The sequence below is a fragment of the Drosophila miranda genome, assembly GCF_003369915.1.
Source record: "Drosophila miranda strain MSH22 chromosome Y unlocalized genomic scaffold, D.miranda_PacBio2.1 Contig_Y3_pilon, whole genome shotgun sequence".
In the NCBI taxonomy this organism is placed as follows: domain Eukaryota; kingdom Metazoa; phylum Arthropoda; class Insecta; order Diptera; family Drosophilidae; genus Drosophila; species Drosophila miranda.
The window spans coordinates 4061044-4073595 of NW_022881625.1; the positions used below are offsets into that span (position 1 = coordinate 4061044).

General features: G+C 51.1%; 1 protein-coding gene across 1 annotated transcript in view; it reads right to left on the reverse strand.

Moving 5' to 3' along the window:
• Positions 1–5993: 5993 nt before the first annotated feature.
• The window catches only part of LOC117194617, an 8252-nt gene continuing 1693 nt past the window's right edge, over positions 5994–12552 (reverse strand). The window contains exon 7 of the mRNA XM_033399145.1: positions 5994–6261. Within this exon, the coding sequence (XP_033255036.1) occupies positions 5994–6261 (268 nt within the window). The remainder of the gene's footprint in view (positions 6262–12552) is intronic.

A 12552-nucleotide genomic window follows, 5' to 3' on the forward strand; every position in this document is an offset into this window, starting at 1 on the left:
CAGTCCCAAGAAGGAGCTTGTGCACGAACATTACACCATTGCATATTCTGCAATGGTGCAACGATGGCAGGTCAATAAGATTTAGCCTAGACCGGTAGGGTAGCAAGATTCTACCCGAGTCCCAGTTAAAGTTCCGAAGGGAAAAAATTAAAAATTGCTTTTGCACGGATTCAATAACAGCCTGCTGCTCTTTATACTGCGGGCTCCACACACAAGAACAATACTCCAATATAGGACGTACTAACGAGATTTACAGTTGTTTCGTAACGTACGGGTCGTCAAACTCCTTGGACCAACGCTTGATGAACGCTAAAACACCCTTAGCTTTATTTACAGTTGCAGCCATATGGGTGTTGAAACATATCTTATGATCAAAAAGGACTCCGAGGTAATTTGAACTCGAAATTCGCTCAAGGACATGATTTCCTAGAACATATGAGACAAAATGAGGAGCGCGACGGTAAAATGTCATAAGTTTGCATTTGGAAAGGTTCAGAAAAAGAAGATTAGTTGAACACCACAATAGTAGTTCACTTAGATCAAGTTGAAGGCGTGTGTGCAAATACCAATCAGAGTAAGAAAGACAGATTTTGACATCATCAGCATACATTAGTGTAGTAGAGTATGTTATAACTTGAGGAAGGTCGTTCACAAATAAAATAAACAGAAGCGGGCCCAGATGACTTTCCTGTGGCACACCTGAAATAACATTAACAGTATTTGACAACACGTTAGAAAACAAAACACGTTGAGTACGGTTAGAGAGATAGGACAAAATCCAATCAAGAAGATTCGTTGGGAACCCTAATAAAGAGAGCTTTTGAATAAGCAGAGCATGGTTCACAGAATCGAATGCCTTGCTGAAGTCCGTAAAAACTACATCCGTCTGCAAACCAATTTGAAAACCACGGTGGATTAGGTTAGAAAACTCAAGAAGGTTAGTCGATGTTGAACGATGCTTCCGATGGATGAAGGGGGGAGGCAGGCGTACCAATCGGATTAGGTTGCAAGAGATTGGTATCATTATGCGGAATTTTCCGTCTAGGCGATTCGCTCAAGAGTTTGAGCCCAAGAAACTGTGATTCAAGGGCAAGAAATTTCTCGTTGAGAGCCACAAATTGTTTCCGGACATCCAGAAACCCAGTTCGAGTCTGTCTCATAAATGTGCGCATTTCGGCCTCAATCTCCCGACAAGCCAGACATGACCAAGACAGGCCCATGCGTTTCGAGATCAGATCATTCAGCCGGCCAAAATTTCCACCACCAGCACATTTTATGTGGGCAAAATTGTCGCACAGCCAGCAGCTAAGAAATGAATCACCAATGATAACACCACCGAATTCACATTTCTTTGCACTGCAAACAATTGCCATTATGGACAGTAGTAGAATCACTGTGCACGAATAAAAAAAAGAACGGAGTGAGATCGCAGGTAAAGTAGGAGAGCAGACAGCATAGCGAGCCAGACAATCAGCTGCAGCGGCAATAATTCAAAGCAGATGATCAAACGAAGTGCAGAAAACGAGCAGTAAACTCACCAAAGCAGAGACACAAAAGAAAAGTCCACAGAGAGGGAGAGTATAGGCAATCCAGAGAGAGTGAGAGCAACAATGCGAGCAGCCCGCTTATGCTCACGAGAGAGTGTGGGCGATGCAAACGCTGATGCGCGAGAACAGTGCACACCGAAGAAGCGATAACGAAAAGCAGACTGGGCAAAAAACAATAACAAATTGCCTGCACGAGTCCGATGTGTTACGTTGCAATATTGAATTTATATTAAACACTTTGTTTGTACACGGAGCGTTTTCCGCATTAATGTTAATTCACGGATGGGGGTGTGTTAGTTTTTTCTGCAAACGAATCAAAGTCTATACAAGAAAAAGAAAAGTCGATCGATCCAGTTGAGTATTAGGGAATAACTAATTATTACAAATCTTAGTGCTTGAGTACTGGGCATAAGAGAGAGAATACAGTGGTGATTTTAGTACAATTATGGTGAGTAAATACAAAAAGTGAGCGTAGGCTCTCTATTTTACGAGGGTCATTTGAATACTTGTTCCTTAAAGGAGTTTGACCGAACATCCCGGCCCCGTTGAAAGGACTGCTTTCAAACCACCGGAAGAATTGCCAACTTGTGTATTGGCCTGCAACATGTTCCATTTGCAGTGAGGAGGTGCACCACCCGTACAAGTCCCTCCTTCCCAAGCACAGTAGACTGCACTCGGCCTAGTTTCCAGCGTAGCGGTGGCAGGTTGTCCTCATGGATGATGACCAACGTGCCCTCGCTGAGGTTCGTTGAGGGTGCTGTCCACTTCGTGCGCGATCGCAATTCGTTGACATAGTCAGCAGACCATTGCTTCCAAAACCGTTGCTTGACGGCCGTAATCGCATCGTAGCGGTCCATACTTGACAGCTTGATATTCTCGAGGGACCTTTCAGGTAGTGATCGCAATGATTCGCCAACCAAGAGATGACCAGCCGTGAGAGTGCTATAGTCATTTGGGTCTGACGAAAGCGGCGATAGCGGGCGCGAGTTGAGGATCGATTCTATCTCGACGACGACAGTGCTCAACTCTTCGAAGGTGAACCTGGTGTTGGCCAGCGTACGATTTAACAGCCCCTTTGCACTCTTGACTGCCGCTTCCCAAAGGCCTCCGAAATGAGGTGCCCTGGGGGGAATAAAATGGAAATTAATAAAGTCAGATGCGCAAAATTTATAGATTTCATCTTGGGTCTGCTTTAAAAACATAAACTTTTTTAGTTCCTGCAGTTGATTCGATGCCCCTACAAAGTTAGTGGCATTATCGCAGAAGATGTCTGTCGGCAGCTTGCGACGACCTCCCATCCGTTTCAATGCGTTTAAGAACGCCTTTGTTGACAAATCAGAGACTACTTCGATGTGAACGGCCTTGGTGAGAAGGCAAACGAACACGGCTATGTATGCTTTTGTAGGTCCCTTTCCTCGAATGCGTAGATATGTGTTGATGGGTCCACAAAAGTCAACTCCACAGCGTTTAAAGGGTCGAGCCGGAGCTAGTCGCGTAGGCGGTAATGAGCCCATGAGTTGTTGTAGCAGCTTCGGTCTGTAGCGAACGCAGTGTACACAGGAGCGAACAATTCTACGTGCCAAGTCTCTGGCGTTAACGATCCAATACTCCAAAACGAATGAGAGCGACTAGGGCTTTAGGTCCAGCGTGATAGTTCCGAAGCTGCAAATGGCGAATATAGTTCCATACAAATTTGGACTGACTAGGCAGCAGCAACGGATGTTTTGTAGGTCTGAGTATTCCAAACGTCCACCAACCTTGATAAGTTCGAATCCGTTCACGACTTCTAAAAAGGGAGTAAGAAACTTTCAGATGCTTTTTAATGGTTTTTGCTTCTGAAGTAAACGGATGTCCTCTACAAAATGAGTTTGTTGGCCACCAGTGGCCAGTTTAGTGAATCTTCGACTAGAAACGTAGGACCCGAAAACCATGGAGACTTAATCAACTCGCTCACGTTACAGCCTCGCGACAGAATATCAGCAGGGTTTTGATGTGTTGGCACATAGCGCCATTTTCCATCAGACGTTAAATCCTGAATATCGGACACTCGATTTCCAACAAAGGTCGATAAGGTGACTGAGTGTTGTTGCAACCAATGCAATACGAGCTGTGAGTCGCTCCAAAAATAAGATGTGATAGTGTGTTTACTGAATATGGCCTTGACTTTGTTATACAACTGAGAAAGTAGATGTGCGCCGCATAGTTCAAGCTTCGGAAGAGACTGTTTCTTCACTGGTGCTACTCTAGACTTAGAAGTGAACAATTTCACTGTGACCTGTCCAAGCGAATTCTCCGTGCGCACATAAACACAGCAGCCGTATGCCCGAATCGATGCGTCGCAAAATCCATGTATTTGAATGCTCCTAGTATCAGGCTGCAAACAAAAACGGGGTACCGCTAGTGGACGACAGTGAATTCAGCGATTCCAAACACTTGCTCCATGCGTGGCTTAAATTCTGGGGGACAGACTCGTCCCAGTCGAGTTTCAAAAGCCACAACTCCTGAAGAATGATCTTAGAGACAATGACTAACGGTGATAGCAGACCGATTGGATCGAATAGCGACGACGCAGTAGACAAAATTGTTCGTTTTGTGGTAGTGGGATAGACTTCCTTTGGATTAAATGTGAAACTAAACGCATCTCTTCGTTTATGCCAAGTTAAGCCGAGTGCTGCTGCTGACTGAGTTTTCTGTAATGTTTAATTCCTTGGTAGATTCGTCTTCCATCACGCCTGGATGATTTGAATGCCACTTGCATAATGGAAACTGACCACGAGCGAGAGTTGATGTGATTTCAGTTTTTAGTTTGAAGAGTGTATCTATATCATCAGCCCCACACAAAAGGTCATCAACATAAAATGCAGTCGGTTACAAAATTAACCTGAGAGCATGAATCAAGCAACGCTCTACCGAGTTTGTATTCACCTGTGGCATCCTTTACCAAAACCATAGCTGTTGCCAACAAAATTTGATCATCTGCTGCGATCTCCATATGAGAATGTGAAGCAGCTTGATGAGCCGTTTGCCAGGAGTGTTGCGCTGGTTGGAGTACCGGTTCAGAAGTTGAAGATTGTCCTGCTGATGATTGGGGTGGCTGTTGCGGCTGAGAGTGATGCAAAGATGAATGATGATTCCGATTACAGGATCGGCAACGATGAGTCGATGAACATTGCGCCACTCTATGACTATTTCCAAGACAATTGATGCAGAGACCGAGGCGTTTTGCATTATCGTACCGTTGGTTGCTGTTCATAGCCTTGAACTGAGCGCAATTAGAGATCTCAATACCTTCTAAAAATATAAGAGTAGGATTATCAAAACGGCTTTTGAGTTTTGCTAGGGCCTTCGGATAGTTTCCGCTTGTAACCTGGAATGCCTGAATTGTATCTAATGTCGGCCCTGTGAGGCAGGTCAGCAAATAATTAAACTTTTCTATATTAGACAATCCAGACTCACGCACAACAATTTGCTCGAACGAGTGAATGAAATTCTTATAGTTTGCATGTGTTCCGTCGAAAGTGGGTAGCGACAACCTTGGTAACGATGACTTCACTGGCGGTGGGTGCCCCACATGCCCCACGTTGGGCGCCAAAATGTTTGTACACGGAGCGTTTTCCGCATTAATGTTAATTCACGGATGGGGGTGTGTTAGTTTTTTCTGCAAACGAATCAAAGTCTATACAAGAAAGAGAAAAGTCGATCGATCCAGTTGAGTATTAGGGAATAACTATTTATTACAAATCTTAGTGCTTGAGTACTGGGCATAAGAGAGAGAATACAGTGGTGAATTTAGTACAATTATGTTGAGTAAATACAAAAAGTGAGCGTAGGCTATCTATTTTACGAGGGTCATTTGAATACTTGTTCCTTAAAGGAGTTTGACCGAACACACTTGTTTACAAACAAAACACTGGTGGTTAACACAAAGTAGAATCAAATTAAAGAGATGCGATAATATATCAAAACAAAGTCACAACAATGTTGTATGATATTTAGGCAAAGGGCGGAGAATGCGGGAGAAAGAAAAAAACAACCGGCTTAAGCAAGAGCTAGAAGCGAATTGATAAACGATATGTAGGCAATGGTAAACGAAAGACAACTAGTATTCCCCGGGGGGTTGGTGGTGTGGTTGTATTGCGCCCATGTCGAGCAATCGGAACCCAGATAGGACTGGGCTGAGTTCCTTCGCTGAGGTGTGTGTGTGTGGTGTGGTGTGGTGCTGGTTTTTGTACGAACATATTTGTTTTCTAACTTATTTCCGAACGCCGCTCAGTAGGTTGTTCTCATTGAAGCCGGCGGAGTGTCCGGCGTTGCGTACAATGAAACAGGATCCATCGAAGTGCATGCGCTTCTCATTGCGACTACAAAGGACAGAACAGAACGGAAGTTAGCAGAGCAGGATGACGGGCGAGGGGGAGGGGGAGGTTGAGAGCATCGGTTTGACACTCACCGAACAAACAGATGCGAGGTCTTGCCCAGAGAGGCAGTGCAATGGATGCCAGGTGTGGTCAAAGTGGCCGATCCATTGCCGGGACTGGTGCGAATCAAGCACTTGTTGTCCACACGAGTGACCTTCACCAGGCCATCGGCTGCCTGGGTGATGCGAAATCCGTTTATGTCATAGATCTCAGTGCCATCCTCGGTACAGGTGTAAGCTGAATTGGCAATCACGTCATGGGCTTCAGCCATATAAGAGGGACCATGGCGCAAGTCGCTGCGAGTTCGGGAATTAAATCGAAATTAGCCTGTGAGGAAAGGTATTCCCACACGTAGGGGGCAGTGCAGGGTTAAGCGCTAACGGCCGTTATCCGGGGATATCCGGAGGCGGCGAATTCCCGAGGAGAGCTCTCCCGGGGACCCAAGATGAGAGGGGAGCACCCCTGGAGAGAGAGCCGCGGGATGACGGGATCGGGCCGGCAGTGGCCCAGCGCATGACCAAATATGGTCATGAGATCACGCCACCAGCCAGGTCCCGTTGGAAAGCGACAAGGGAATGAAGGAACGCCGATGGAAAAATACGGGCACCGCATGGCGGAAAGTGCCGTTAGCGCCAGGCGGCATCGGCGGCGCTGACGCAGAAGCGAGCCTATAAGAGGAGGGCCGCGACCAGGAACAAGGGACAGTCAGCAAACGGAGCTAGCGAGAGTGAAGTGCACAGTGAGTGACAAGAGTGAGACCAAGCGAAAAGAAAAGAGCGTTAGAAAGCGAACACGTTGTGTGAGGATTGAGAGGCGGACTCGAGCGTGCAGCCAAGAGCCAAAGACCCCTATCCCTTGAACCAACGGTGCCACGCAACCCACCAGGAGTGAGGCACCCTCGGGCCGAAAAGCCAAGGGAGTCGAGTGAGAGCGAACGCGTCAGGCGCCTGACTGAGAGGCGGATTTGGGCCACGTGCCAAGAATCGCTAGCCCCAGTCAGTAGAACCGGCGGTGCCACGCTCGGCGACGCCGTGGGGGGCCCAGGGAGCGCCACGCTCATCGAACCACAGAGGAGAACCACGAGGAGAACCCGCACCGGAGTCGGAATAGCGTAAGATAGACTTAAGATACCAATAAAGCATACTAGCATACCAGTACAAGACCCAACCCGTGCCTTCTTACTTGTCGTCGGGGCAACATACAAATATTGTTGCAGCGAGCCTACCGACCGCTGAGCCAGCCCAGCTGCATCAGACGGGAAAAGAACGGACCGTTACAACTGGCGCCCAACGTGGGGCCTCTCGACAAGCAAAAGACAAAGTGCATTTGGGAAGGGCGGTATTGAGTTTGGTATCGCGAGGGCATAAAAATGAGGAGCCGACGATGGGTTCATTCATTGAGGAAAGAGGACTTGGTCCAGTGCGCGCGGGCGAGCGGTCTTCGATTGGAAGGCACGCTGACCGAGATGCGCCGAATCTTCAAGGAGTGGATAGAGAAACACGGAGAGGAACCGGAGTATGCGGACGCGCTCGAGGCCTGGGAGATGAAGGCGGGAGGAGCCGTGACCGCGGCCCAAATGGAGGACGAGGCGGATCCATACGAGCGCCTGACGCTGCCGGCGAGTGCGGAGCAAGTAACGCTGTGGAGACGGCCGTCCGAGACCCCAGAGGAGCTCATCGCGAGCCTGGCGGTCCCGGTGAAAAGCCGGTCGCCTAGCCGACCGCGGGCAGAGAGTGGGGAGAGGCCAACCAGGCCAGCACAGCCGGAGCAAGGGGGCGCGAGAAACCCACAGGGATTGGAAGAAGGGAGAGCAGGGGAGGATCGTCGACGGGGACTAGATGAACAAACCACGAGACCGCCCAGTTCGAGTTTTGCCCACGTCGCCAAGCAGGTCAGGGAGTGGTCGTTTCGGTTCGATGGAACGGCGAAACCACTCGAGTTCCTGGAACAGATCGAGTGGTCAGCCGACATGTACGGGTTGGAGTTGAATCTAATTCCGCGAGCCATGCCTGAGCTGCTAAAGGGTCGGGCGCTCATGTGGTTTGTAGCCAACAACAGGCAGTGGCAGACATGGGACGCATTTGCGCGTAGCTTCCAAGCATACTTCCTGCCGAGGGGGTATTTTGAAAAATTACTCCAGGAAGTGAGGTTGAGGAAGCAAAGATGGGGAGAGCCATTCAAGGACTACATGGTGGAGATGCAGACCCTTTTGCGGCCACTAAATTTCACGCCCGAAGAGCAGTTGGAGCTCATTAGAGACAACAGCATGCCCGATCTGAGGGTGTTCATCCGGCCACATAGGTGCAGAGATCTGGATCACATGATGACGCTGGCCGACGAGTTTGAGGCTCTGGAGAGGGACCGGCTGGAGTTCCAACGGGAGTTCCAACGGCGAATAAGGAAAAAGCAAACAATCCGTTCGCTCGTCCGGCAGTAACGGAGATATGTCGCCGCTGCCAGGGCGACACGACAGCCAGCTCTGAGTCGACAAGGGAAAAAAGGCCGGTCCCAACGCGGCGGGACGACCAAGCGAACACGAACATAGAGGCTGGGTTCGTGAAAAACCCAGCCCAGGCGTGTCGACGATGTGGAAGTGACCGCCATTGGGCACAAGCATGCGATGGCCGACCTATAACATTCTGCTGGAGGTGCGGCAAGGTAGGAGCCCCGACATGGCAGTGCTGCCAGAAAGCGGGAAACGCCCCGCGACCCAAGCCGCGGAGGGCCGTGCCAGGGTCGCAAGACGAAGCCCCCCAAAGCTCATAGGAGAACTCACGGAGGAGGATGTCCAGCTGTCGGCGGTAGTGAGGATCGCGGGCAGCAACTGGAAAGCAACGGTCGATACCGGGGCGACAAGCAGTTTTATCAGCTGCGAGGCGGCGAGTAGACTGGGGGAAGAGGGGCGACAGAAAGAGACGAGGAAGCTGGTGCGGCTGGCTGACGGACGCAGCCGAGAAATCAATTCCCAGATCGAGGTGGAGCTGGCCTTCGGGGACAAGATCGTTACAATCCCGCTTCTCGTGTTGCCCGGAGTAATAGATGAGCTGGTTCTGGGATGGGATTTCCTCGCCGCGGTCGGAGCAGAGGTGACCTGTGCGGGACACAGGATTGTTATCCCGGCGAGAGGCCACCGCCAGGGGCGGTTGGAGGAGAAGCTGTCAGTGGCGGTGGTAGCGAACACGGGAAGGTCTGTCGAGCCCGCATCCGACGGAACGCAAGCGGAGGAGGGGTCGGTTGAAAACTTCCTGGCAAAGGAGTTGGAAGAGTTCCGAGAACTGAAGGGAGTGTCGAACATAGCTACACACACGATCTCTATGAGTGATGCACAGCCGGTCAAACAGCGCTACTATCCCAAAAATCCCAAGATGCAAGCCGAAATCAACCAACAGGTTGACGAACTGCTGGAAAGAGGGTGTATTGAGCCATCGAAGAGCCCGTACAGTTCACCCATCGTGATGGTCAAAAAGAAGACGGGAAAGTGGATATAATGCGTGGACTTCAGACAGATAAACGCGAAGTCCATCAAGGATGCGTACCCCATGCCAAGAATAGACTATATTTTGGACCAGCTCAGGGAGGCACGGTTCATCAGTAGCTTGGACTTAAAGGACGGATATTGGCAGATACCACTGGAGGAAGGCAGTAGAAATTTCACCGCGTTCACGGTGCCCGGCAAAGGGCTGTTCCAGTGGAAGGTGATGCCATTCGGACTCCACTCAGCCTCGGCTACGTTTCAGAGGGCATTGGACCAGTTGATAGGCCCGAGATGATGCCACACGCGTTCGCGTACCAAGACGACATCATTGTCATCGGCCGTACCGAGGAGGAGCACAAGCGCAACCTCGAAGAAGTCTTTCGACGGTTAAAGAACGCCAACTTGCGCCTAAATGTGGACAAGTGTCAATTTTTTAGGAAGGAGCTACGTTACCTGGGGCATTTGGTAACGGGAGACGGAATCTGCACCGATCCCGAGAAAGTGGCGGCCATTAAGGAGTTGCAGCCGCCAGCGAGTGTCAAAGAGCTACGAAAATACTTGGGCGTGGCCTCCTGGTACCGGCGTTTCGTAAAGGGATTCGCCACGTTGGTGCAGCCCCTCAGCACTTTGCTGAAGAAGAAGGCCAAGTGGGCAACAAGCGTTCGAGGACGTAAAAAGTCGGCTGACAGCGGATCCGGTGTTGGCATGCCCAGATTTCTCAAAGAAATTCGTGCTCCAGACGGACGCCAGCGACTACGGACTGGGGGCGATCCTGACGCAAGAGACGGAGAAGGGCGAGAGGGTCATCTCATACGCCAGTAGGACTCTGAATAGCGCAGAAAAGAACTATTCGGCGACTGAAAAGGAGTGTCTGGCCATTGTATGGGCTATAAGAAAGCTAAAGCCCTATCTGGAGGGATACCATTTCAAGGTGGTCACGGATCACATGGCGTTGAAATGGTTGAACAGCATCGAGAGCCCAACAGGGAGGATCGCCAGGTGGGCGCTGGAGCTACAACAATACGACTTCGAAGTGGCATATAGGAAAGGGCAGCTGAACGTAGTGGCGGATGCACTGTCCCGACAGCCATTGGCGGAGCGATGCCTGAGAACCACCGAGGAGGAAGCAGAAAAGGGACACGAACCGGAGGCAGAGTGCGGATGGATTAAAAAGGTCAAAGAGAGGATGAGGACGGAACCGAGGAAATATCCGGATTACGTCGAGGAAGCAGGCCGGATATACCAGCACATCCCGCACCGGGCTGGAGAAGAGGAGATAGCATCATGGAAGTTATGCGTACCGAAGGATCTAAGAGAGAGAGTTATAAGAGAGAATCACGACTCGCCGGAGGCGGGGCACGCGGGCGGCAGAAGGACGATGGCCCGAGTAGCCGCCCGATACTACTGGCCGGGGATGCACCGAGATGTGAGGACATACGTGAGAAAGTGTGAAAGCTGCATACGCTACAAACCAAGTCAACTGCAGGCGGCCGGGAAAATGCTTACACAAGTGCCAGAAGAGCCGTGGGCAACGGTGTGTACCGACTTCGTGGGCCCTCTGCCCAGGTCAAAGCATGGGAATGCCATGTTATTGGTGATGGTGGATCGGTTCTCGAAATGGACCGAGTTGGTCCCCTTGAGGAAGGCCACTGCGGAAGCACTAACGAAAGCGTTCCGAGAGCGCATCGTGTCCCGGTTTGGCGTGCCGAAGGTGGTGATCACGGATAATGGCGTCCAGTTCACCAGTAGAGCTTTTAAGAGGTTTTTGGAGAAGATGGGTGTACGGCATCAGTTCACGGCCCCGTACACGCCGCAGGAAAACCCGACGGAGCGAACTAACCGGACAGTGAAAACTATGATAGCTCAGTTCACCGAATGGAACCAGAGGAACTTGGATGAGAAATGGCCAGAGATAATGTTGGCCGTAAATTCAGGGTTGTCCGAATCCACCGGGTACTCGCCGGCGTTCGTGGTCCAAGGGAGAGAGCCGAGGCTACCAAAGGCTCTATACGATGACGAAGCGCTTGGCACAAGACAGGGCACGCACACTCCGGACGAGAACGCGGCCAAATTGAGAGAGGTGTTTCAACTGGCGAGGCGGATTCTCGAAAGAGCGGCGCAGGACCAGGCGAGGTATTATAACCTGAGGAGGAGAGCGTGGAAACCCACGATTGGAGACAAAGTATGGGCCAAGCAACACCATCTATCCAACGCGGCCGAAGGGTTTGCGGCAAAACTGGCCCCGAAATATGACGGGCCCTACACCATAATGGATTTCGTGTCCCCGGTCATTTGTAACTTAAAGAAGGACAGCGAGAAACGGACGCGGACCGCCCATATAGGGGACCTGAAGCCACAACCCGGGGAAGGAACTCCTAAAACAGGCCCGGGAGCCGAAGCGTAGACGACGCACAAGGAGGGGCAACGGGCGAGGAATACGGAGAAGGGTGGACGAGCACGGAAGACAGAGACTAACGGCAGGGGCAGAAAGGAGAGTCCCAGCTGGATGCCACGCAGGACAAGGTCGTACGAGTTACTCTTACAACTATGGTACAATAAAACTAAGAACCACGCGTGTCACGCAGAACATGAATCGCCCACAAGGGAGGAGCGGGCGGCCCAACTTGATGCCACGCAGGACAAGGCCGTACAGGATGCTCTTACAACTAAGGTCCAGTAAAACGGAGCAGCAGACGGCGGCTGGCGGACCAATAAAGCTGGACCTACAAGAAAAAAAAGGAGGATTAGCTCGTCAGCCAATTGGAACTGATCAAAGGCAAAGAAGGTAGAAGATACCCGGGTTACCACTATCCCAGGGGGGGCGGGTTGCGTGGTGCGTCGACGGACGAGGGGGCGCCCGAGAAGGGGGTTCCGAGATGAGCAGAAGTTCGGGTCCGGGTCCAGGGCATCGAAGCCAGCTGCTAACGTCGGGGATGGCGGGACAAAAGCGGATGCCGCCCGTGCGCGGTCTACCGGCTGGGGAATCGGATGATCCCTGGGTCCGAGGCGCTGCACGGGGGTGACATCCGCGTCTAAGCCGATCCAGAGACGGGCGGAGCTGGCCACGGGGGGCGGGCCGATGTTTGGCAGCACGGGCGAAAGGTCGGAGGAC